At 55.2% G+C, this 24,838-nt stretch overlaps 2 protein-coding genes and 1 pseudogene across 4 annotated transcripts; 1 reads left to right on the top strand and 2 right to left on the bottom strand.

The window, feature by feature from the left end:
- Positions 1-747: 747 nt before the first annotated feature.
- KIF7 (kinesin family member 7) lies at positions 748-12,006 on the bottom strand. Of its 3 annotated transcripts, none has more exons than XM_064722044.1 (18): positions 11,579-12,006; positions 10,156-10,356; positions 9,106-9,517; positions 8,017-8,548; positions 7,588-7,725; positions 7,218-7,442; positions 6,611-6,813; positions 6,209-6,315; positions 5,749-5,904; positions 5,243-5,445; positions 4,960-5,157; positions 4,641-4,766; positions 3,985-4,161; positions 3,509-3,724; positions 3,105-3,311; positions 2,451-2,649; positions 2,210-2,359; positions 748-2,013 (listed from the first exon to the last, which is right to left on the bottom strand). In XM_064722044.1, the coding sequence occupies exons 1-18, from the start codon at positions 11,877-11,879 to the stop codon at positions 1,637-1,639; spliced, it is 4,128 nt and encodes a 1,375-aa protein (XP_064578114.1). In that variant the 5' UTR covers positions 11,880-12,006; the 3' UTR covers positions 748-1,636. The 3 variants fall into 3 exon arrangements, with proteins under 3 accessions (XP_064578114.1, XP_064578115.1, XP_064578116.1); XM_064722045.1 differs by having other exon boundaries at positions 748-2,010; XM_064722046.1 differs by having other exon boundaries at positions 6,611-6,810.
- Positions 12,007-12,248: 242 nt separating this feature from the next.
- On the top strand, positions 12,249-15,597 carry LOC135452180 (GTP-binding protein REM 1-like; annotated as a pseudogene).
- A 243-nt stretch (positions 15,598-15,840) lies between these two features.
- PLIN1 (perilipin 1) lies at positions 15,841-22,629 on the bottom strand. Its single transcript, XM_064722199.1, has 9 exons — positions 22,580-22,629; positions 21,905-21,963; positions 20,520-20,718; positions 20,320-20,402; positions 19,387-19,639; positions 18,882-19,210; positions 18,248-18,385; positions 17,355-17,588; positions 15,841-16,868 (listed from the first exon to the last, which is right to left on the bottom strand). Exons 2-9 carry the CDS (start codon positions 21,947-21,949, stop codon positions 16,482-16,484), a joined length of 1,668 nt encoding a protein of 555 aa, XP_064578269.1. The 5' UTR covers positions 21,950-21,963; positions 22,580-22,629; the 3' UTR covers positions 15,841-16,481.
- Between the last annotated feature and the right edge of the window lie 2,209 nt (positions 22,630-24,838).

The following is a 24,838-nucleotide window of genomic DNA, read 5'->3' as shown; positions in this document are numbered from 1 at the left end:
AAATCTGCTACTTACTTCCAAGGAGGATTGATTGCTATTTTTCCTATTGAAGGTCTGTTTTCAACAGCAGGAAATAAAAGTGTCTGAACTTAATCTTGTGTAGCTCAGCCCCATACAGAGCCCTCAATAATATCCTCCCCTCACTGTCACACCATTACAGGCAAGGTCAAGGATGTAGATCAGAAGATGGTTCTTATACCAAATGCTGGCTTTTAACTTGCTGTGTTACTCCTTAAGTCATGGTTGTGGTAGCTGTTCTCATTTCAAGCTGAAGCAGTGGCTTGGTTTTTAGGATCAAGTGGTCAAGCAGCCCTTTGTCCCTGCCCCTTGCCCTTCTTAAAGTAGATATCTGAGCTTTAATTTCTTACTCTGCTAGAGTTAAACTTAGTTCCCCTTCCTGAGCTGTCAGTGTTAAGCTGCAGGATTATATTTAGTCTCTCTTAAATCCAGACTGGAAGTTCTCTCAAGAATATGAAAACCCTGCTTAAAGCAGCTTAGAGGCTGCAAGAGAAAAGCAGAACCAGAGTTCCTTTATGATGGACATTGCTGGCTGGAGATGTTCCTCCTGTGGCAATTTAATGTGGGAGGCCTTTTAGATATGGCTGGGACTACTTAAAACAGTTATTTAAACATTAGGCCAACAGTGTGACAGCAGCTGACTCCCCATGCAGTGAGATTTAAATACAACTTCTTTCCTACATACCTGGAGTAAGTGGCCCTTCTGACAAGTCACCATTTCATAAAACTCACTCTGCTTTATTAGAAAAGTTATAGTAAAAATGTAAAAAAAAAACAAAGTTACTACAAAAATCTATGTACAAATTCTGCAGGGCTGCAGAGCATCTCGCTCTGAGGCTGCCAGGCTGAGCAAGCTCTTCAGCTGAGAATTCCACATTGTAAACAAGTTTGTAGTGTTAAGAGGCCTGGAAGCAAAGTGTCTCCTGCTTCACAGTGTTCAAGCTGCTGAGGGAGCAGAGGAAAAGCTTCCTGTCAGTGAGTGCTGCCTTGACTGGCAGCAACATGGAGAATGCAGGCTGGTGCTCCCACACCTTACACACTCATGACAACAAATCACATCTTTCTCTTCCTCAGGCCTCTGAAATGTAACAGGGTTGCAGCCAGGCTGCCTTGTGGGGCAGGAAAGCTCTCAAGCTCAGCTCAGCAATACCCACTGCTCCCTGTGCCAGGTGAGCCTTCAGCCTGGCTCTAGAGTGCGTTTTTCCTCACATCTATCATGGCTGGGTGATAAGGCACTGGGCTGACATTGAGGTGGCTCTAGAGCGGGTTTTTCCTCACTGGGCTCATGTTAAGCCTGGTTCTAGAGTGGGTTTTCCTCACATCATGGCTGGGTCATAAGGCACTGGGCTGATGTTAAGCCTGGCTCTAAAGCGGGTTTTTCCTCACGTGTATCGTGGCTGGGTGTTGAGGCACTGGGCTGATGTTAAGCCTGGCTCTAGAGTGGGATTTTCCTCATGTGTATCGTGGCTGGGTCATAAGGCACTGGGCTGACGTTGCGGCTGTCTCTAGAGTGGGTTTTTCCTCATATCTATCATGGCTGGGTGATGAGGCACTGGGCTTATGTTAAGCCTGGTTCTAGAGTGGAGTTTTCCTCACTGGGCTGACATTGAGGCTGGCTCTAGAGCGGGTTTTTCCTCACGTCTATCATGGCTGGGTGGTGAGGCACTGGGCTCACGTTGAGGCTGGCTCTGCGCAGCTCCCGGCGGGCTTTGGGAGCAGCAGCAGCAGCAGCCAGGCTCCGCGGGGGCAGCAGCTCGTGGGGCTGCCCTGCTCTCAGCAGCGAGTGCTCTGTGTCCCTCTGCCGGGGCTCGCCGGGGCTGTCGCTGGGCAGCGAGGATCGCCTCCACGTCGAGGGCAAAGGGGCATGCACCAGGTCCCGGCTCTCTTCAGCAGCAGCTGGAGGCAAGGGCTGCTCCCTGAGGCTGAATTCCTCACAGGTGCCAAGCTCAGGGGCAGCTCTGTCCCCAGCCCCATGAATGCTTCTCTCCATCCCTGCTGGGAAAAAATGAGGATACAGTGAGGAGATTATCAGGACTTTCATCATCAAAATTGGTGCCTGTATAACAGCTGCTGAAGGACCTACACATGCACTGCTCTGAACTACTCCAAGCTCTCACTACCAGGTGTGGGAATTGAACCTCCCTTTTAACTTGGCCCGAACAGCAAATCCCTAGCCCGGCTTTCCTCTCACCTTTGGTCTGTCCAGCATGGAGGTTCATGTTACTCAGTCTCTGGTTCAGCTCCTGGTTTGCCCACATGTACCGGCTCAGCTCCTTTTCCAGCACCTGAATCCTCGCCTCATACTGCAGCTTGCTGCTGGCCAGCCCCTCGTCCATGTGCTCTGCAAGCAAGAACAAGGCTGTTTCAGCCTGGGAGCCCTGAGAAAGACAAAAGCAGTGGCACTGCTGCCCATGAGGAGAGCTGGGGGTTACCACGGCTCTGCTGCAGCAGTAGCTGCATGTTCTGCTCGTGCTCCTTCTGCTGCAGGGTGAGCTGGCGGTCCATCTCCAGCCGCTGCCGCTCCACGGCCGCCTCCAGCCAGTACACCAGCTGCTGCTGCTCCTCCAGCTGCATCTCCAGCTCAGAGAAAGCAATGTGCTGCCTGTGCTGGTCCTCTCGCAGTGTCACCACCTGGCCAGGGCCCAAGAGCAAGGATCTCTTCAGCTACTTCATGCCTGGGAGGATTTCCTGCCCCAGCCCCAGTCAGGTTAGTTTTTTGGTACAGCCTACAAAGGTTAGTAGTGCTGGGATGTCAGAGCTGCCTTGTGGAGGGAAGAGCAAGGTGTGGCTGCACTGATGCAGCAGAGCCACTGCAAGGATCCATGCATCCTATGACTACTTGGCCCATCTCCCAGCTAGGGGTCATGGTGCTGTGGCTTTGTGGCTTTACTTTTCAGGAATATGATGCAAAGAGAAAGCTTGAAACTGAGCAAAACAGGAGTGTGGTCAGGTCATAATTTCTGTTAAAAAGTGCATTCAAGCTGTGTGATGTTTATGATGTGTTCTGGCTGGCTGATAATGCAATCACTAACAGCCAAGTAAGTGAAATACAGCTGCCACCAGCACGGAGGGCAGTTGTCTCCCACCTTGTCAAAGTACTTGCAGAGCAGAGCTCGCGTCTCAGAGGAGGAGAGGTAGCTGAGCTTGGCCATGAGGTTCATCTCACACTGTGACAGCAGGCTGGCTGAGGCCCGCAGGACTCGCTGCCTGCATGTGATGGACTCATTCTTGTACTCAATGGCTGCATCCAGAGCCTCGATTGCCTCATCCAGCTGGAACAAGATCCGTTCTTCCTGCCAGGGCAGAGCTGTAGTTACCAGGGAGCAAAGAGCTTGCTCTGTCTCACCCTGCCCTAGCCTTGCTTGTCATGTCCGTGCTGGTGAGAAGCTGGGACATGCAGTTTGGGATGTGGGGGAGCATCTGCCAACGATCTCAGGCTCAATCTTTACTTCTCTCCTACAGCCTCCTGCTCCCAGCCCAGCAGAGGTACCTCTGGGGACAGCAGTGTGCCCTGGCGCAGCTTGTTGTCCAGCTCCAGCCTCTGTTTGAGCAGCTGGTCCTTCTCCTGGCGCAGGCTGTTGATCTCCTGGCGGATCTGCTGCTGGTCCTGGGCGCTGCCGTGGCGCAGCTGCCCGCTCTTCTCGCTCAGCTCCTTCTCCAGGTGCTCCAGACGGCTGGACACGCGCACTATGTCATCTGTCAGGGCCTGCAGCACAGCATGCTCAAGGGGATCTGCTCCCAGGGCAGATCAGCCCTGTTCTACTCCCTCTCTAGGTCAAATGACCCCCAGGCAACCAAGGGCTACCAAACCAACAAGCTCAGACTCTTTCAGAGAAACAAGATTTCCTACCTACTTTCCAACACCCCCTCATCCTGCAGTCAGACCCAGGATGGCACCCAGATCTTCCAGCCTCCACCTCTGCTGGAAATCAAGCAAAGGGTTGAGGTGTCCCACTCTTGTCTTACCTGGCTGGAGCGCAGCCTTTTGCTCTCCAGGCCATTCTTCTCCTGCAGCAGGGCTTCCTTTTTGGCCACAATAGCTTCCCGTTTCCTCAGCTCATCTTCCAGCTCATCCAGGGCCTGGCGCTGCTCGAGAACTTTATCCATCTCCATGTCCAGCCACTTCTTCTGTTCCTCAATTTTCTGATGGAGGGAGAAGCAAAAGGTGAGTGTGTGTGTGTGTGTGCAGACAGCAGCAGCAGTGCCCAGGACTGCTGGACTAAAGAGCAGCAGGGTTGAGATCTGAACAAGCGTCCTTATTGCATCTCTGGTAACCTCCAAAACCACACTTTGCTGGTTTTACCCTTCCAGCTCCTCCAAAAGTCAGAGCTAAACTAAATTCCAGCTGTCAGGGAGTTCTTGGAGGGCACATCTATAACCACCCTTCTGCTAACAGACAAAACTTCAAAACTTCTTTACCAGCACTAGGATTTAGATGAGATCCTGTTTCTGGGGTAAGAAAAGATCTGAAGTCCTCTGCTACTAGATGGAAACGACATTATGGACTCTCCTTCTCAAGCATGAGATGGGCTCAGGTCTGTTTTCAGATGTCTCCCATCAGCCTGCAGTCTGCCAAGCATCCCCCCTGAGCAGGGCAGCAGAGGCAGGTTTGCTGTCTGTACCTGCTGCTGCTCCAGGCTGATCACAGAACCGTTGCTGCCACTCCGCCGCTTCCTCTGGAAAGCTGCGATTTCCTCTGTTTTGATGCGCAGGATTTTCTGGTGCTGCTCGTGCTTCAGCTCCAGTTCCTGCATGTGAAAGAGCAGCATGGAGGGAGTGGGATGTGTTTGCCCAGGGGCTGAGGGACAGGTTATGTTCTCCTCTAGCTCTTTGGATAGAGCTGTCTCCATGCTCTCCAAGACAACCACAGACCACATCAGAGCCCAGCCAGTGTCATCCTCACAAACCCCACAGCAGCACAGCTGATGTGCCCTCTCCTACCTTGACTCGGTGCTGTCCCTTGTTCACCTCCGTCTCCAGGCGCCGTTTCTGCTCGCTCTCCTCGCGCAGCCGCCGCTGCAGCTGCCCCTGCTGCCGCCGCATCAGCTGGATGTTCCTCTCCAGCTCCTGCACGCGCTTCTCGCTCTGCGCCGACAGCGACACCAGCCTCTCCGTCGCCTGCTTCTTCTTGCACAGAACCTGCCAGGGGGTGAAACCCACCCTTGGCACCTCCTCTCTTTGCAGAGATGCCCCCAGCTCTGTGCTGCTCAGCCCTTCCCCTCACCTGTGCCTTGCTCCGCACGGCCGCCAGGCGTGTGCGGTACTCCTGCAGCTTGCGCTTCTCCCCGGGGTCCCAGGGCTCTTTGGCCTCCAGCTCCTGGAGCTGCTTCTGGCTGTCGCTCAGCTCTGCCCGCACCTGCTCTGCTTCCTGCTCCAGCTCACTGATCTTCTGGCTGTACTGCTTGTTCAGAGCCTGGGCATCCTTGCCTGCAACACAGCCCGCTCTCTCACAGCCAGGATCCCGACCCTTCCGCCCTCTCCCCAAGTATTTTTGGCTACAGAGACTGAATGTTCCCTTTCCCTCAGGCACTGCAGGGAAGGAACAAACCAGTGGGAAGGGTTTCTGTCAGCTGGAGGGATGGAGAAACAAGGCCCTGCTGCTTTTAGGAGAAGAGACTGAGCACAAGCAACACAGGCAGAGAAGATGAGGATGGAAGGAGAGACAAAGCACCACAACTAGGAGAAGGTTTCAAGGGAAATGGGTGCATATTCCTGCCAGCAGCTCTGCACCTGTCTTAATGAGCTCCGTGATCAGCTCCTCCTTCATGCGGATGTTGATCGCCAGCTCTCGGATCTTCTGCTGTGCCTGCACCAGCCTCCACTCAGAGCCCTTCCCTGGCAGGCGCTCCCGGCAGCCCAGCAGTGACTCCCGCTTCCCATAGACCTCTGCAACACAGATACCCACGTCAGGAAAGTCCTGTCCTAGCAGATGGGTGACAGAAGGACAATCTGATCTTGGATCTGTAGCCAGAGTCTGGCACAGCATTGCCCAGAGTCACCTGAAGCTTCTACCATAATATACACCCTTGCCAGACCCTAAGAGTTCAAGTTTCTCCCTAACAAAAGCAGCTGGGTTCCATTTTTGTTCCATTTTTGTCCTCGGGGCACATCCAGATGGGACACCAAGATCTCCCAGTGAACCACCACCAGTCCATGGAAGATTGTCCAACAACCTATGGTTGCTACTTGCCTTTTGACAGCTCCAGCTGCTCCTCCTGAATTGAGTGGGCATTGCCTCCACTTGGCTCCTCGCCCAACTTGAAAATCTCTTTCTTGCTCAAATTTTGGATCCCACTTCTAGAAGAAGAAGCAAATTAATCAGTTTGGTCTGGGCACTCCTAAAGCTGTTCCCAGTAAGGACCCTCATGATCCACAGCCTTCAGAAGGAGATGGAAACAATAGCTGTGGTCAGGAATGATGGTAATGAGCTCCCCAGGGAGCAGTAAGGTGTACCAGCAGCATCACTGACCCCACAGGCAGCATTTGCCCTGCATCAGACATGAGAGCTGAGCTGCAGAGGCGGGACAGCCAGGTCACAGCCAGGGACAGGGACACGGCACAGGGACAGCTGGCTGGGACAGCCCCAACTCACCGGCACTGGGACAGGGACTGTTTCTGTTCCCATTCCTCCATCTCCTTTCCTGAGGACAGCTCTGATGGCTTCTCTGAGTCCTGGCTGAGCTCCCTCCTCAGCACCACCTCTCTGACCTCAGGATCACCAGCTGGGTGCTGTGTGTGGTTCAGGTGCCAGCCTGCCAGTTCCTCTTTCTGCAAGCAGGAGCTGCTGCTGAGCTTCTGGGCACAGAATTGGAAAGAGAGGAAACAAGCTGTGTGAGAGCCAGCGTTAGAAGAAGTGGCTCCCACCTGAGCATCACTGCTAGACATAAAAGCAACAAAATGGATTGAGTGTATTTTCAGGAGAACCAGTGTGTTGCCAGACTCAGCTGCCTGTGCTTCTGCTGCTCAAACACTGAACAATTCTGGGACTCACCCACAACATGAAAGCAAAAGCCTCAGTTTTGAAGCTGGGCTGTTTTTGCCAGAGTTGTAAAGCTCTGGATTTGAAAACTGAGCACAGTCCTCTGGACTACGCCTCTGGAAAGGATCACACTGAACAGCAGGGCAAAAGCTCTCCTACAGTGGAGAGCAGCCAAGGGAAGAGGCAGCAGCTCTTCAGTGGCACAGCCTTATGCCCTCACCTTCTTGCAAAGAGCTCTTCCACTCTGCTCAGGAAGCAGCCCTGAGGGAACCCCACCAAAGCCATGGCATGGGGCAGCATCCAGTGGGGCTGTGTGAGGTCTCTGGCTGGCAGTGACCAGGTGAAGATTTTCCAGCAGTCCTGGCACACACAGGTTTGGCATTGCCATCTCCAAGCGCACGTGCAGCTCTGAGATCTTATCCTGCTGCTCCTGCAGTTTGTCACTCTAGGAAACAATCAGAAAAATGTGGTTACATTCATGTTGATCTGAGATCCACTGCAGAGGAACCTGAAAGCTGGGCTGAGCCCCCCTGTGCAGGAAGGAGAGGAGTGGGGCAGGTCCCTACAAAGAGAGCAGAGCCCAGAAATACCTGCAGCTTATACTGTTCCATAGCATCCTCCAGGGCAGCCAGGAAATCACGGTTCTCCTCCTCCAGGCGTTCCACTTGCCTCTGCAGCTTGGCCACCTGCTCATCTTTGATGGATTCGCACTTCTTCTCAGCGCTCACCTGCTCCCCAGAACAAAAGAGAGGCAGTATCAGTATTTGTCCTTCTCTTCCTATCTCTGCAAGGACACAACAGCTCTGCAGATTCTTCCTATGCAATAAATCTCTCAGCTGCAGCTGAGAGTCCTAGTTCTACTTTTTCCCTGCCTGCTGTGAAGACCATGTCCTTCTGCCTCCCTAGAGCCTCTTGGACAGGTTACCTCTCCTCCCCTCCCTCTCCTGACCCTTCCATCATGCTGTGCTGGGGCCATGAGATGAATCCCACCTCAGAGAGCTGTAACACCCCACTACTACCTGTCCTTTTGCTACTTTTGATCCCTGTGTCTCCTGCCCCTGCTCCTCCATGGAGGTGCTCTCAATGCCGCTGTCCAGCCCGGCCGAGGTGAGCTCGCTCCTCTGGCTCTCCACGGCGCACAGCCACTCCTTGACGCGCAGGAGCTGCTCCAGGCTGAGGCTGCTGTCCTCCTGCAGCTCGGAGAGCAGGCGGTGCGCGGCGTCGGTGCACGTGCGGTAATGGGCGCACTCAGCCTGCAGCTGGGCCGTGGCGTCGGGCACGCCGCGCTTGGCGCTGCCCGAGCGGCGGATGGTGCGCGTCTCCGAGCGCTGCCGCTGCTCCAGCGCCTTCTGCAGGCTCTTGATCTGCAGGTGCAGCTCCTCGATGTGCTCCGTCTCCCTGCGGCAGTTCACCACCGCCCTGTTCTGGATGTTCTGAGCGCGGCTGGCGTAGTTCAGCGTGTTGAGGCTCTCATCGAAGTCGGAGGATGAGGGGCTGACGCAGGCTATCATCACGGTCTGGGCGTTCCCCCCCAGGGAGTCTTTCAGGATCCTAAGGAAGAGCACAGGGATTAAAATGGCAGAAATACATAATGACAGAGAAAACAGAAGGTTTTCAACCCTTTTCAGAGGTTAAGCCCAAGGAAAATGATCTTGCTCTGGTCCTTGCTCTGTAGTTCGTTGGCATCAGTGATGCGAATGGAATCATTAAGCAGAGGATGAAGAGTTTGCACCATGGCAAGTCTTCATCCAAATAACTCCTGAGGTTGGGAGGTCCCTGACTCTGTGATCACTGCTAGGTATGTCCTGCTGGAGATTGCAAAGGTCACCTGCTCAAGCTAAGAACTAACTGTGGACCATTAAACAAGTCTACTGGGAGTATTTTTTATTCCCTGACAGGCAGGGCAGGATAACCCACAGCAACACCTCATCTCAGTTTTAGCAGTGTAACTCACACAAGCCTCACTGTCTGTAGCACTGCAACGACCTAGGCCTGTGTTCCTATCCTGGCCTCATTGCTCCTTGAGATTCCCTACGTGAGAACCTGCAGAGAGGGCAGACCAGTAAGCTGAGCCTGTGAGACATGGGGGGTCCTGCTCCCAGTGGTACCTGGTGATTTTGGAGTCCCTGTATGGGATGTGGGTGGTCTTTCTCCGAGGATCTCCCAAGGCACTGATGACGTTGCCCAAGGCCAGGAGGCCACAGTTGATCTGGATGCTCTCCTTCAGCCTCTCCCCTGTGTTTCCCGTCTTCACAATCCGCTCTGAGCCCGCCAGGTCCACGAAGTGGAACTTGGAGACCAGGACCTGTCCAGCGGCAGGCAGGGCGGGTGGCTGGCGGTGCAGGGGCAGGCGGCCGGCGCCGCGCCGCTGCTCCATGGTCACCGTGAAGATGGTGTGCGAGCGGCTCGACTGCCTGTTGATGTGCGTGGCTCCCGTGTGCTTGGCCGTGTTCCCCATCTCCAGCAGGCTCAGCACCTCGTCCAGCCCTTCCACTTCCGACTCCTTCACCCCGCAGAGCACTGCAAAGCAAACGCAGCTGTGGTATTGTAAAAGCAGATGATCCCCGTCAAAGGGAGGAATGATGCATCTGACTCCACTGATATCAGAAGGCTAATTAATTACTTTATTATACTATATTATTCTATATTACATTACACTATATTACACTACATCTTAACTGAAACTGCACAAGCACTCAGTCACAACTGAACAAAATCTTGTGACTGTCTCCAGACCGACAGTCTGCACAGTGCACAGTCTGCACGCCTGGCCCTGACAGCCCAAGGAAACAAAACACCATCACTGTGGGTAAACAATCTCCACACTGCATTCTACTTTGGCACAACATAGGAGCAGCTAATAAGATAAGAATAGTTTTTGATCATTCTTTTCTCTGCTTCTCTCAGGTTCAGAGAATGTGAATCCCACAGCTGGGATGGATGGGCTGCCTGAGGATGCGGCTCCTCTGCACACCCTGGTGCTGCCACCCTGCCCCTGCCAGGCTTTGCCCAGACAAGCTTTCAAGATTAAGCACAGCAAACTGCTGCAGGGGACAAAGGGATGGAGGGGGAAGACCTGGCTCTGCCTTCACGGACAGATAACCCAGCTCTGGCCCACAACATGGGGAGAAAAGGAGTCTGTGCACAGGCACACATACCAATGTTCCCCTTGTCATCCTCCCGGATCTGGATGTCTTTGCTGGCTGTATCCACCTGCAGCAGGTCCCGAAACTCCTCCTTGTACACCTCCAGGTAGGACACTCGGACCGTGTAGTCGATCAGGTCGTTCTCATCGATGAGCCTGAAGGTCTCAGCCATGGCTCGTGGGATGATGCCCTGCTCATCCTCATTGATGGAAGCTGCCAAAGAGAGGCACACACCATGGAGCATCCAGGGAGCCCACGCTGGCTGGGGACAGAGCTGAGGTCAGGAGCCTGCCTGCAACATACATCAGCTGGAAAGGAGCAGCCTCACACCTCTCCCACAGCTCAGCCCTCACAGCCTGGGTTAAACATCCCACAGGACCCCTGGGCAAATCCTATCCCACTGCTGTGCTGGATTCCAGCAAAGCTGCTTGGTTCCAGTCCTTCCTCAAGAAGGAAAACGCACCTCAGCATTTCAGTGAGTACCAAACACCACGCCTGCAGCTGCACTGTGCTGTCCTTTGAAGCCAGCATGACTCCACAACTTTTCCCAACTGAGAGCAGCTTTTCTTTCTTTTTTTTTTCCTTTTTTTTTTTTTTGTGTGCTTGTAGCTTGCTTGTATCTGGCCACAGCACTCTTATTTTTCCTTTTGTCTCTAACAGCCAAGTAAAATGGCAATTCTCAAATTTGGTGCAATGACAGCCTGAGTTGGGAGACTGAAAACAGATGTATATTAAAACTATGAAACAATTTAGTGTTTACAAATGATGCAATTAACTAAAGATGACTGAAATGTTTACAGCACATCCTCTGTAAGAAATCACAATGCCATTAAACCAGAACGAAAAAGTTGTCTCTTTCCTCATTTCCTTCATATAAAGAAATGAACAGGACTAACACTTGCAAACCTCCCTCTTCTTCAGGTTTATTTCAGGACCTAGGACTATCACCATCACCTCCAGAGCTGGTGGAGGACCAGGTCCTGTCACTTGTTCTGCAGTGAAAGAGGAGAAACCTAAACACTGTGATCTCAAGGGTGTGGAGACACATCTTTGGGGGGTGGCTACAGCAACATAGGTAAGGGGAAAGGAAAGGCTGCTGGCGGTGGGATGGTGAGGAGAGGCTGGCTTGAGCTAGAGGGGCTGGCAGGGTGGAAGGGCTGTTTGGGAGTGAAACTGGAAGTGATGGAGATGATGATGATACAGTTGGGTTCGGGTAAAGCAAGGATGCTGGCAGAGCAGGGATGCTGGCAGAACAGGGATGCTGGCACAGCAAGGATGTTGGCAGGACAGGGATGCTGGCGCGACAGGGATGCTGGTGAAGCAAGGACGCTTGCAGGACAGGGATGCTGAAGAAGCAGGGATGCTGGCGGACTAAGGATGCTGGCGGGACAGGGATGCTGGCGGGCACGGAGCCGACAGTCCCAGCGAGACTCACCGACGCTGGCCTCCCCGATGGTGTAGGTCTTGCCGGAGCCCGTCTGTCCGTAGGCGAACACGGTGGCGTTGAAGCCGCGGAAGAAGGCGCGCAGCAGCGGCTGGACGCAGGCCCGGTACACGGCCGCCTGCCCCGCCGCCTCGGGCAGCACGGCGGCGAAGCGGAACCGCCGGCGGCCCAGCTCCACCTCGCCGGTGGCGGCATCGCTCCGCAGGCACGGCCGGTGTCCTCGCAGCGCCTCCCGGGGCAGCAGCGGCCGCACCCGCACCGCCACCCGCACCACCGCCGCCTCCGCCGCCATGGCCGCGCCCGGCGCGCCGCGATGGCGTCAGCGGCTCCTCCCGAAGGGACGGGACGGGACGGGCAGGGAGGAGGGTGCGGGTCGGGAGGAGGATGCAGAGGGTCGGGAAGGGAGGAGGATGCGGGTAGGGCAGAGGATGCGGTCGGTCCTCGCCGCACCCCGGGGAGAGCGGCCGAGGGGAGCGGGGGATGCCCGCGGCTGCGGGAGTGGCGCGGCTGTGCTCCAGAGAAGCTCCATCACTCTTGGGATGTTTCATCACTCACTCCCTCACTGGGGATTCCGTCCCCCGTGAGATGCTTCGTCACGTGCGAGGCAGCGCTCCGTTAATCCTGAGTGTTCCATCGCTGGTGAAACAAAGTTCCGCCGCCCATGAGATGCTCCGCCAGCCACAAGGGACTCAGGTCTCTCATCAGCCGTTTCATCCAGCCCAGCAGCGGTGACACTCCCGCACTCCCGGGTGACATTGCCACGATGACCGTGCGGAAGGGACAAGGGGCTGCGTGGCCCTGCCGAGGCACAGAATACTTTGGGGTGGGGGCGTGGGTCCCTCCTGGGATGCGGTTTGCGAGCAGCTGGTGCCGACAGCTGGTGCTTCCCGGCCGCCCGCCGCGCTGGGGGCTGGCACGGCCGGCTCAGCCACTGACGTATGTTCAGGACACTCCGAGCGATGACAAAGTTTTTCATCCGGCTGCCTGCAGTTCCCTGCGCACCGCCCCTGCGGCTGCGGGGAGGGGTATGGGCCTGGCGGGTCCCCCGGGTGCCGTGGGAAGCGCTGGGCTGCCGGCTGTGCCGAGCCGGGCTGGACACACGGCTGGGACCGTGCGAGGGGCTCGGCCACGCTCGGCATGGGGCTCCGGCTCCCCCTGCGCCGCAGCACCAGCTTCACCCCCGACCACCCTGCCCTCATGGAGGTGCCTGGCCCCGCAGCCCTGAAGATGGAAGCGAACGTCCTTGTCATGGGAGCAGACAACGTAGGGAAATCAGGTGAGAGCTGACCCGTGAGCTGTAGCAGGCTGGAAACTGCATCAGTGTTTGGAGAACAGTGGCAGGGAGCAGCCCATGGAGTGAATTGGTGAGAGGGGGCTGAGCCCTGGAGTGCTGCTGTGGTTCAAGGTGGGGAAGCTGAGCACAACCTTGTAGCCAGCCGGGCAATGACAGGGGAAGGTATTTTGCACTGAGCTGCAGTTTGCTGATGCTCCGGCTCGTGCAGATGCTTTGGTTCGTGCTGTGCCTCTGCTGCACTCACAGACCTGCTGGTGGCTGGGGAAACTCAGAGGTCGTTGCTGCTTGTAGGAGTTTACAAGGGCATAGTGCCTGACTCTGCTCTGGATTTAGAAGGGAGAATCCTCCAGGTTTTGGGCTATTCTGATGATTCCTGTCCTTCTGTCTGCAGCTCTGACCGTGCGTTTCCTGACCCGGCGCTTTATTGGAGAGTACGGGGACATGGGTGAGTGCCAGGCCAGGCCAGTTCCCAGCAGGGACTGGGTACAGAGACAGCCCTGCTGTGGGATTTCATTGCAGCCCATCCTCTCCTGCTTTTCTCCAGAGCATCTGCCTGCTCCTAGGGGCTCAGTGTTGTATTTGTTCAGTGACCCGTCTCTTTGCTCCAGAGCTGCTTCTCTGGGGTGCAAAAGGTCCAGGGTGGCAGCTGGTGGCACCATGAAGATGACGATTTTTTTTTCTTTTTGGGGGCACAGAATTCATCTACAGCCACAACCTGACTGTGGATGGCCGAGAGATTCTCTTACACATCTGGGACGTCCCCAATTCCCAGGTGAGAGAGCTCCACTCCTATCACCCATTTCTACCCCAGGGGCAAAAAAACCCTTTACTGGAAATTACCTATGGGGAACCACAGGCTGGGAGGTCCAGTTGAGCAAGGCTTTTAAATCAGAGGGTTCATAAGTGACTGAACTCTTCTCAGCTGCCAAGTATAGGACAGCAATGCTGCTGGCAGGGTAGCAATAGTTACCATAGCCCATGGCCCTCTGGCTGAGAACACTGGAGCTGAAGCACTGATGGAAATACAGGACTGTGGTAAAGAAATAGAGGTGCTGCTCTGAGGTCCCACACTGTTATCACCTACAGCCTGCAGTACTTGGCAGCTGGGTGAGGGTTAGGATTAGGGTGTGATGCTGAAAACTGAATCATCCCCCCTTGGTTAGTTCTGCTAGCCAGGTGCTGCACTGCCCTCCTTGGTACTCCTCTTCCTCTCTGCCCTTTTGCTGTTCTCTGTCCTGGCAGGCTCAGGATTGCCCTCTTCTATCAGGCAGGCCTGGAGGGAGGGATCCCAATAAAACAACCCTTCCTTTTCTCTTTCTCCACAGGAGCAGGCAGAGGATGGCTCCTCGGAGGAGAAGCGAATCCAGTGGGCAGACAGCTTTGTCCTGGTCTACAGTATCTGTGACCGTGCCAGCTTCAACATCCTGCCCCTCAAAGTGCAGTTCATCAAGGCTGCCAAGGAGGGGCAGAGCCAGGAGAAGGTGCCCATTGTCATTGTGGGCAACAAGCGGGACCTGCACCACCAGCGGGAGGTGTCCAGCGAGGAGGGCCGGCTCCTGGCCCTCTCCTTAGACTGCGGTTTCTACGAGGTCTCTGCAGCTGAGGCTTATCACGGGGCCCTCATGGTCTTCCACGGACTGGCCAAGCTCATCCCAGACACCAAGCTGGCCCTGAAGAAGGGCACAGGCATCCGGGGCATCGTCAAGACCATGTCGGCTGTGTTTGCCCGAAAGCGAACGGACTCCCTCTGAGCTCCTGCAGGGCTGCTGCTGCTCTCTGTGCTGCCCAGCTGGGCCAGGCCTCCCTGCTGGGTGCCCATAGACATGGGGTGTGTCTTTCCATAAGTATGACGGGTTCCTTGCTGTCCTCCTCGTGTCAGGGTCAGTGCCATGCACAGCCAGTGCAGCCGAGGACTGGGTTACTCTTGGCTCTGCCGTGGGACAGTCTCATCTCTTTGCTGTTCCAGCTCTTTAGGTGCCTCCTGCTTTCTCCTTCCATCCTCCAACACTGGAAACCACGGGGGGATTTTGCCAAAGCTCCAGGCAGTATCCCCAGCTCCTGCAGCAGGAGCTGCCCAGGCTGTCAGCAATTAGGGAGAACATTCTGCTCTTCTACAGCACACGACTCCCTGTCTCTCCACTCCTACTCTGGGACCCTTATTCCTGTTTTACCCTCATCAGGGTCCTCTTCAGTAACCCTGGAGCACCCATGAGCTGGAGAGGTGGTGCTTTCCCCACTGGGGAGGCAGTGATAGTTCCCACATGTGTATCAGAGCCCAGGGCACCAGCGATCCTGGGGAATTTTATGAGGAATGGTGCCTCCCATCCCCCTTGCCGTGCTTTTGAACAGCCGTGCTCACAGCCCTCTCTCTCCCCCACAGCCTTTCAGCCATCCCAGCCGTTTGTTTCCCTTGTGCGGGCGGGCGCGGTACAGGCTGTGCCTGGGAAAAGCCAGGCGCGGGGCTCGTTCCCAGCATGGGAATTGCACCATGAGCCTTCCCAAGCTGCTCCTTCTGCAGGGCTGCCTGTCCCCGGGGAGGAAAGGAGCTGGGGAAAGGGGCTCGCTGACCCCTGTGCTGCTGGGAGGCTTTTCCCTGCCTCTCCCAAACCCTTCTCTTTGTGCCCTGGGAAAGCAGTGTATTGGGAGAGGGTTTGTGCGTGCTGTAGGGACACTGATTTCTCTGCTGTGTTCTTCTGGAAATGCAATAAATTGTCTTTGGCAGGAAGCCCCGGCTCCTTGGAGCTGTGAATTTGTACTTGGGGCATGGGAAGAGACACGTACCGTGCTGGGCATGAGCACCCACTCTGTGGGCATCTACCCACAGGGAATGTAACAGGATGTTTCCTGCACCCACTCCCTTGGCCCTGAGTTGGGGCACTCACCCCACTGTGTTCCCTTGGCTTGGTGTCTCACTGCCACAAAGAAGCTGAGCAGATGGGGTGAGTGGCAGGTGGTTTATTATTGCAGGTTTATTATTGCAGCAGATGCAACAAGGTGTTGTGGGAAGCCAGGTGATCCTGTGGGAGAGGGGCTCCAGGAGCTCCACCTGTTCTTTTTCCTGACCCCACCATCCATCCCACCACCAGCTGGGAGAGCATTGCCCAGGGCTTTCTCACTCATGAATCCTGCTGGGTGGTGGGGATCTTCAGCCCCTCCATGGAGGAGCAATCTGTGCCTAGGGATGTGCCCTGCAAGGGGGGATGGAGGGAGGAAGGATGGGGAAACAGGTTTGCTATGGTGATGTTTGACAGCTTTGCCATCCTCCCCTCTGTCTCTCTCAATGTGTAACCAATATAAGTTCACCCTGTCTGCTGAGCAGGGTCCAAGGTAGTCCAGTGCCAGCCGTGGGTGATGGCTCTTTCCACATCTCCTTCACCTTTCTAGTTCCACCTTCCCCTACCTTCTCCTTCTGGCAGCAGGGCTTTTGTTTGCCTTTATTCCCCCATCCTTGATGCACTCCAGAATAAGCTGTCCCATGGCCTGTCTACCACTTTGAGCTCCTGTCCTGGAACAGGGGTGTGTGTGGGAAGCTGGAGGGGCCCAGCAAAGCGTGCTGAGGGGATTGGAGAGGGGCTGGGATGTGCTTGTCCCGCCTCTGGCTCAGTCCTTCTTGTAGACAGGGCTGTAGAGGCTGCCATAGTAGGCCCGGCTGTACATGGACTCAGGGCTGAAGCGGTAGGAGCCCTCGCTGACCCGCCTGTTGTAGGGGGTGAAGGCAGATTTCCTTGGGAACGGGTACTCGGGCTCCAGGGCAGGGCTGCGGTAGTAGCCGTGCCGCAGGAACAGGGGGTCCTCGAGCCCCAGGAAGGACAGGGGGTGATGGCCACGGTACAGCCGCCAGTCACTCCTCAGCTGCGATTTCTCCTCGCTGGAGGGGGCAGCGGGCTTGGTCTCCTCCTCCTCCTCCTTCTCCTTCTTCTCTTTCTTCTCCGCGTTGGTCTTGCTGGCCCTGGATGCTTCTTCTTCCTTCACCGACTGCCTGCGAAGCTGAGAGATGGGGTGAGCACCCAGCCAGGTGGAGCCACCTGCCAGCCCTGCTCCCCCTGTGCTGCACAGCCCCCCTTAAACTGGGAGAGCCTCAGGAGAAGCCAGTTTGCCCCCAGAGTGGAGAGGAGTGGGTGACTTGCAGTCCTTGAGCTGCTGTGGTGGAGAAATGCTCCCAGGGGAGCAACAGGCTGAGGTAAAGGAGAAAGAACAGGGTCTCAGTCTGAAATTTCAACTTCCCAGGAATGTGGTCACACCTTGGCTTGGGCATGAACTGTGTGAAGGTGTCACCACTGTGTGACCCATTTGTTCTATTGAGGGACTCACTGTCATGGCTTTGGGGATGCTCAAGAGGAGGGTGGGACTGAGGTGTCTTCATGGCATCTCCTCAGTCTGACATTTCCTGCAGCTGTGGGGTGCCCATGGCAGGAGATTGAGCAAAATGGGCTTTGCAGGAGATGGACAGGGCCTGGCTAGGGGCAAACTCACCGGCACATAGCTGTACAGGGTGCCCAGCAGATGCTTAGGGGCACTGACGAGGGTCCCCCCGAGAGCATCCACAGTCTCCATGGCCCTGGACAGCCTGCGGGGCGTGAAGAGGATCAAGCCCTCTGCCGCATCCCAGGCCACGGCCGGCACCTTCTTCACGCTGGAGATGCCGGAGGCGCAGGCGCTCTGTAGGTTGTGAGCCACGCTGCCCACGAGCCCAGGGTCCTGTCCTGCCTGCCCAGAGAAACCAGCTCAGCTCCTGGGGCTGCCCCACCGCCAGCAGGACAGGACAGGGGTGGTCCTGGTTTCCCCATCCCCTTTGCAGCTCTAAGCCTGAGAGATTTCAGCTGGCTGCTGTGCAAAAGCCACCGCAGCCCTTTGCAGCAGGGTCTCTCCCTGTCCCTGCCAGCTCCCCCCACTCGGGGCCCCAGGGACCCTCTGCTCGGGGCTGCGCTTCCGCTGCAGGCCGAGGCAAAGGGCACTGACCCCAACCTGCTGCTTCCCGTCCCCAGCTCCCAGCGGAGCCATGCAGGAGCTGTTCCCAGCCCCACCGGCTCAGACCGCCCCTCCCTGCAGGCACCACGGCAGGGCATTTTCAGGGGTGTTCAGAGGTTCAGCAGGGAGTTCAGTGCTGGCATCCCACAGCTCCAAAGCAGTTTTGAACATACAAGCCAGGGTGATTTTGCCTGGCATAGAGGCTGCCCACAGCTCCCAGCTTTGGGGAAAGGGAAGGGGACTGTCTCACTCCCCCCCTCCTCTTGCATCCTCCAAGCTGCATTTCAGGATTGAGCAGGGATAGGGGCCCCAAATGTACGGGGGAACATCCTCCATGGTCCATGGGTAGGAGGATGCTTTGGAGCATTCCCAGCTCACTACTCTGCTTTTCTCCATACCTTGGCATGGTTGGTGTCTTTCTTGCCTGCCTTCTCCTGCTTCTGCTCGGGTGCCTTGCTGTGGCGCCGGGTCAGCCAGCCCTGCCCGTCACTGCGGGGCTGGGGGGCTGCAGGGGCACTCGGCTTGGCCAGGCTTCCCTGCCAGGGGAGCAAAAAGGCACCACTCAGAGGGGGCTGGCCGGTCCCACTCCGTCCTTTTAGCCTGAGGTACACAGGGAGTTCATTTGTGCATCTGGGAAGAAACCCTGAGGGCAGATGGGAGAGCTGGGATTTTGGCACAGGCCAGGGAAGTTGTTCCCACTACAGCACAGGGTAGGAAAAACACCTCCTTCTCCCCATTCCCTCTGGGTCTCTGCAGGGGCTTTTTGCTTTAGGAAGGATGTTATTGCAAGGCCATAAATCAACAATTACATGCTGGGAACCTGCTAAAAATAACTCGTCCCACTAATGTGGTACATGGTTATGTGTGAACATCACGCAGGAACCGCCAGCTCCAGCTTGTCCTGCTGAGCAGGGGAAGTGAACTCTGCTCAGATTTGCTCCAAGGAGCCTGAAATGTCCTGTCTGGAAGCAAAATCAGCTCAAAAGAGGAGATGGGGTAGCAGGAACCCAGCAGGTGGGTCCTGGCACTCACCAGGATGGGGATCCAGGAGGCCAGCTCCTGCCCCTTGGTTTTGGCCCGCTGCAGGCTCTGGGTGGTTTGCTGGTAAGCGCGGTGGGACACGGTGCTGACCAAAGCGCCAATCCGGCCCAGGGTGCTGGGAGCACTGGGAGCACTGGGAGTGCTGGGAGCACTGGGAGTGCTGCATGCGCTGTATGCCCTGGGAGCACTGGGAGCCCTGGGAGCACTGGGAGTGCTGGGAGCCCTGGTAGCACTGGGAGTGCTGGGAGTGCTGGTGGTAGTACTGGGCTGCTGCTGGGACACCTTTGGTGTTGACAGATGTTTCTTTTTGGGCTTCTTATCTAAAGGTAGAAGAGTACAGGCAGAAGAGTGGTTACATTCTGGTGGGACAACCCTCCTAGGCAGCCTTATGCCAAAATCCAGGGGCTGCCTCCTGCCCCATGCACCCCACAACTGAGGAGCCACCCAGCCAGTTGTCACCAGACTCCCTCAGAGGGGATTTGGGCATCAGGACTACCTGCTTCTTCATCCTCCTCAGGCAGCAGGTATTCCATCAGCTTCTCCAGCCCTCCCAGGGCTGTGTCGACCCCTGCAGCTGCCATCTGGGTCACTGAGTTCTTCCTTGTGTACTTGGCTGTTGTTTCCACTGTGCTCTTGGTGGCCTCATAGCCCTCTGCCGCCAGCTCGATGATCTTATCCATGGAGCTGCCAATGGTGCTTTTGGCACTTTGGAGGGGGCAGGAGATGGTGTCCTTCAGTTCAGATGCGAGCTGTGGGCAGAGAGATGGAGAACAGCCCCTCTGGTGTGCTTGGGGTGGTATAGGACAGCCAGAGGGACTGCAGGGACCCCAGTCATGTCCATGCCAGTAAACAGCTCCAAGAGGGGCTTAACTGTTGTCTCCAACGTGGGCTGGAGGTAGCTGGCAGGGATGGGACACAGGACATTGGTGACTTATATTTGGGAGCCCCAACCATCGTTTAGGTTGCAGAGGTCTTTGGAGGAGCTCTCACTTGGAGATGCTGCCTTGTTTCCCAGCCAGCAGCCTGTCACCATCCAGAAACAAGACTAGAGAAGATGTACTCTGGGCTTTTCAGAGGGGCTGGGGTGTCCCAGACTGTCCTGTGTGGATGCTATGGGACAGAGAGAGAGAAACAGCAAGCGTTTCTCACAGCGGCTTATGAGAATTTTTAGGGAGTTGTAAGGATGTGATAACTTGTTAAGTATAAACAATCTGCAGGTGGTGTTTTTCTACTTTTGTCTTTCTGTTCTTCTCAAGGATGGTGTATGAGAAAGGTGTTTTCGTTAACTGGCCAATCTAATAGAATGTATTGTATCACTCTATAAAAACTGTGTGGTTCTCTTGAATGAAGCCTTCTTTGCTCTTTCTACAATACTGCCTGTTCCAATGTCATTCTCAGTGCAAGAGTGACAGTCCTGCCTGTGACTTACCTTGTCAACAGGGTACTGCAGAGCAGGGATCTTCTCCTCTAGATGGTCCAAGCCCCGGCAAGCCAGGTTGTTGGCCACAGCGACTGCTTTGGCAAAAGCACGGTAAGAAAACCCCATGGCTGTGCCAGGCCTGTGCTTGTGCCAGCACTGCCCCACCTGCTGTGCCCCCCTGCCATGTCCCCCTTGGCAGACAGACTCACACTGCGGCTCCAGGCGGCGCACCACGGGCTCCATGCCCCACATGGCCAGGGCGCCGGCGCCCTGCACGCCCCGCTCGTACACCTCGCACACCGAGGCCATCAGCGGGTGTGACTCCTTGGTGCTGCTGTACTTGCGCTGCAGCGTCTGGCACGTCGAGCTCACCACGGGCAGCTGCAGCACCCTCTGCAGCACGTTCTCCTGCGTGGGGGGTGGGTATGGGTGAGCCAGCAGCAATGCCCTGAGGAGCGCCCCAATTCCCTGAGGAGTGCCCCGCTGTCCGCACACCGCTGGCTCTCGGTGCGTTGCAGTGAGCAGAGATCACTGCTTTGTACAGGATCAGTGCTTTGGAGAGGATCAATGCTTTATAGAGGAACAATTTCCCTCCTTGACCCGCCAGCAGTGCCCTCACTAGAATGCTGCTCTTCCACGGCCTCAATGCACAGGAGGCACACTGAGGACTCACACTTTGGCTTGCACGGGAGGACGAGGAGGGTATTTCTCTAGCCCAACTGAGGGTCTGCCAGGTGTGCTGAATTAGGACAATAGGCTGGCTGCTGCCACTGAGGGAGCAGGGACTCTGCAGGCAGTGTCTGAGGGGATCAGTCTCCACTCCTCCACTATCCCAAGCCTGTCGCAGACATCCTTTATGAAAAATCCTTTCCTTAGGATTTTTCCTCCTGAGAAGCTGAGAGGCCTCAGGAACAAAATGTAAACAATGGTTATCTGCTGCTGTAGAATGCAACAGGTGGATATTTGATTAGTCCATGTTGGATGTTTGTAATTAATGGCCAATCACAGCCCAGCTGGCTTGGACTTTCTGTCCAAGACACAAACCTTTGTTACAATTCTTTCTTTTTCTATTCTTAGCTAGCTTTCTGATGAAATCCTTTCTTCTATTCTTTTAGCATAGTTTTAATGCAATATATATCATAACATAATAAATCAAGCCTTCTGAAACATGGAGTCAGATCCTCATCTCTTCCCTCATCCAAAAACTCCTGTGAACACGGTCACACAAGCCCAACTATTTAGATGCTCCCTCTGGCTTTCCACCCTCTGGAAACCTCCATGCTGGAGATCTGGGGACTAAATGGGGCAAGGATGAAGGACTGTCTGGCACAATAGGCAGCTATCACTTAGTGCTTGCATCAGCTCAAGGTTAACAATTTTGAATCTGAACTATTTAATTTCAAGCAAGAAAAAAGGTTTGTCCTTTCCCTTTGATGATGTTCCATACTACTGCAGGTAAAGATCCATATAAAGAGAACACGGGACATGTGAGACAGAGAGGTGTGGCTGGTATTCATCCAGCACCGTGAGCACACACTACCTGGCCCCCCTGGCACATCTGTGCCCTTTTCTGTCTCCCTTTCCCTGCACCCACCTTGGCACTTCCATCCTGCAGAGCCTGAGTCTTCTTCACCGTCATTGTGGCGCACCCACCTGCAAAGCAAAGTTGGGAACCTCAGACTCTACCTGAAAGCAGGGCTGGGCTTGGGCTCCCCCTCACTCCTGCATCCCCCAAGCACAGCAGCTGGGCTGACACACTCCTCCCGTGGGTGCAATGGACGTGGCATTGCCCAACATTTGACTTTTTACCAGTTAAACTGTAAAACCAAAGCCTCCATGCAGCCCTGCCCTGCTCGTGTGCCTTAACAACCAAAGACCAAAAATATTAGTTGAGAGGCATGTAGTTTAGAGAAGTTATGGTAAGGGCAGGATAAAGTATGCTGGAAAAGTAAACTCAGAGCAGCCAGGATGCTGACAGATGTGCATGAGAATAGACTCTGGCTGAGGAGGGATAGGAAGGCAGGACAGGAGCAGACAGAAGAGTGCTGGGTAGGGTTGTGGTGAGATGTCCAGCTGAGGTCAGCATCCCCCTCATTCATATCTGCTGCTCACAATGCCAACACTCATCCTTGTGAAAACAGCTCCAGCCCCAGCGCAGACCCCTTTTTCTTAGCAGCAGATGAAATTCTGGACATCTAGAGAGAATGGGTGATCCCTGCTGGTCCCACTGAAGCTGTCCTGGAGCACCCAGCGGGCACAGACTACTCACCGAGGGCCAGCCTGTCCCCAGCAGAGCAGCAGCAGAGAGTGGTGTCTGCAGTGTCCCCTCAGCCTGGTGCTGTGAGGGTGAGGCACCGTGCCCTGGCCACTACCACCACCACCAGGCCCCACCTCCCATTGCGTGGGCTCGGGAGCTGAGGGATCGGGGTGGAAACGGGCCAAGGAGCTCCCTGAAACCACCGTAATTGGGAGCAGATGACGGCAGAAAATCCCCTTTGCTGCCTTCCCTGCAGAGTGCGTCAGCTGCAGCACGGCTGGAACGTTCCAGGGTTTAACACCTCTCCTTCCACACAAGAGGAGAAGGAGCTGCCCTGGGACCTCACCACCTTGACAGCAGCAGGTCATGGACAGACAGGGAGAAGGTGAAGAGTCAGGGTTTCCTAAGGGTTTAAAACCTTCCTGTGTTTCTGTAAGCCCTGCTGTGCCTCCTGATGGACCAGGGTATGATCCTGCTGGGAAACCTAACAGAGATCAAGAACAAGGTTTCTCCCCAGGAGAGTTTACTGAGCACAAGGAGCAGAAGGCAGATGTGGGGGACATGTTCTGCTTGAAGCAATCTGGTTTGGGCAGGTCTGCAATTTCTAAGATGATTCATGAGGCTTTTGGTGAGGAGGCTCTAGCTGAGGGTCAGGGCAGACACTGCATTAGGAAAGCTTTAGGCATTTGGGATAGATGGAGAAAAAGATCAGTTTGGAAGTGAAGATAACCTCGTTCAACTCTTGCCCAAAGCAGGGCTGTTGTCAAAGCCAGATCAGGCTGCTCTTGATCTTGTGCAGTTTTAAAAACTTTCAGTGAGAGGATTCCTCTCTCTCTGGGGCCCAGTTCCTGTGCTAACCGTACTAATGGTTAAACTATTTTTTCCTAATGTCCAGCTGGAATTTTCTTTGTTGTACCTGACATCTCCTATTTTTGCTTTGTGCACCTCTGAGCAGACTTTGTACCCCATTCAGTGCTGGTGCAGCCTGTGTTCCACGCCCCTGAATGCTCTCTCAGTGATCTTCAAAGTGACTATTCAAGATGTCTCTGTGATGGTGGGACCAAAACAAGACATGGTTCCCCAAATGTGGATTCACAGCTGCCCTCCTTGACCAGCCAGCAGTGCCCTCACTAAAATGCTGCTCTCCCATGGCCTCAGTGCACAGGAGGCACACTGAGGACTCACACCATTGTTAAAAAATCCATTTCTGGTACTGATTGAAACGAAGACCACACCACCTGTATGGGACCATACCAAGCTTTGGTTTTTGACTACAGATGAGCCACACTGATGAGATGAGGACAGTGTAGTGGAAAGAGGACAAATGCCTGAGGACAAGGCATTAATCAGGGAGATCAGTGAAGATGAGAGGTCCAGGGTGCCGTGTGTCCCTTGGCATGTGGCTCACAATGCCCACAGCTGCCCAGCACTCCCATTCAGCACATGGAGGTGAGCACCCAACACGGCTCCATGGCTCCCTGCTTGTGGCTGCACTGCTCCTGTGTGGGGTGGGAGGCTTCCCTGGGGCACGGGAAAGCCACAGATGGAAATAAAATGCCCCTTTGCTTCCCAAAGAGCCCAGAGTCTGCTCCCAGCCCGGGGCTGTGCCTGCCTGGCTGGCTGGGTGCAGAGGCACATGAGTATGCTGGGCTGCCTCCAGCTGGTGCTGGGGTCAGCCACTGCCCTTCAGACAGAGGGACAAAGGGCACCAGCCTGCTTCAAAGTTTGCTCTCTTGGCACTCAGACTTTTTCCAGCGCTGCTGGCATGGCTGAAAGTGCAGAGGGCACAGCAACCTCCTCCCTGCCTTGGCTGGAGTCAGGAGCCAGCACAGCCTTTGCCCTACTAAAGCCTGTGCTCATCCCCTCCCCTTCCTCTGGGTCAAAGGCTGTGCCAGCCCCTGCTCTGCAGGGCAAAGGCTCCACGGCCTCCCTGCCCCACCACTCCAGCACCAGAAACATTCCCTGTTCAGAGCTCCCAGGTCCACAGGGTGCAGGGAAGCAGCTTCACACCCCTGTCTCTGCAGTTTGCTCCACACTCAGTAATGTACCACAGTGAGGGGATGAGCCCTGCAAGGCACCTTCATCCTTTGCTCTGGGAAGGGGCTGGAGAAGTATCTGATTCATTTCCATGCAGGATCAGCAACCCCATAACCACTGCTGACAGATGTCTGCCCAGTTTCTTTTTAAGGATGCCCTCCTAGGCAAGCTATTTAGATTTTTTTATTTTACTTTCAGTTCAAAAAAAGGTATGATTTAATTATTTGTGGCAAT

The sequence above is a fragment of the Zonotrichia leucophrys genome, chromosome 10, assembly GCF_028769735.1.
Source record: "Zonotrichia leucophrys gambelii isolate GWCS_2022_RI chromosome 10, RI_Zleu_2.0, whole genome shotgun sequence".
Classification (NCBI taxonomy): domain Eukaryota; kingdom Metazoa; phylum Chordata; class Aves; order Passeriformes; family Passerellidae; genus Zonotrichia; species Zonotrichia leucophrys.
Note: the sequence above shows the minus strand (reverse complement) of the source record. Positions and strands in the feature narration are given on the sequence as shown.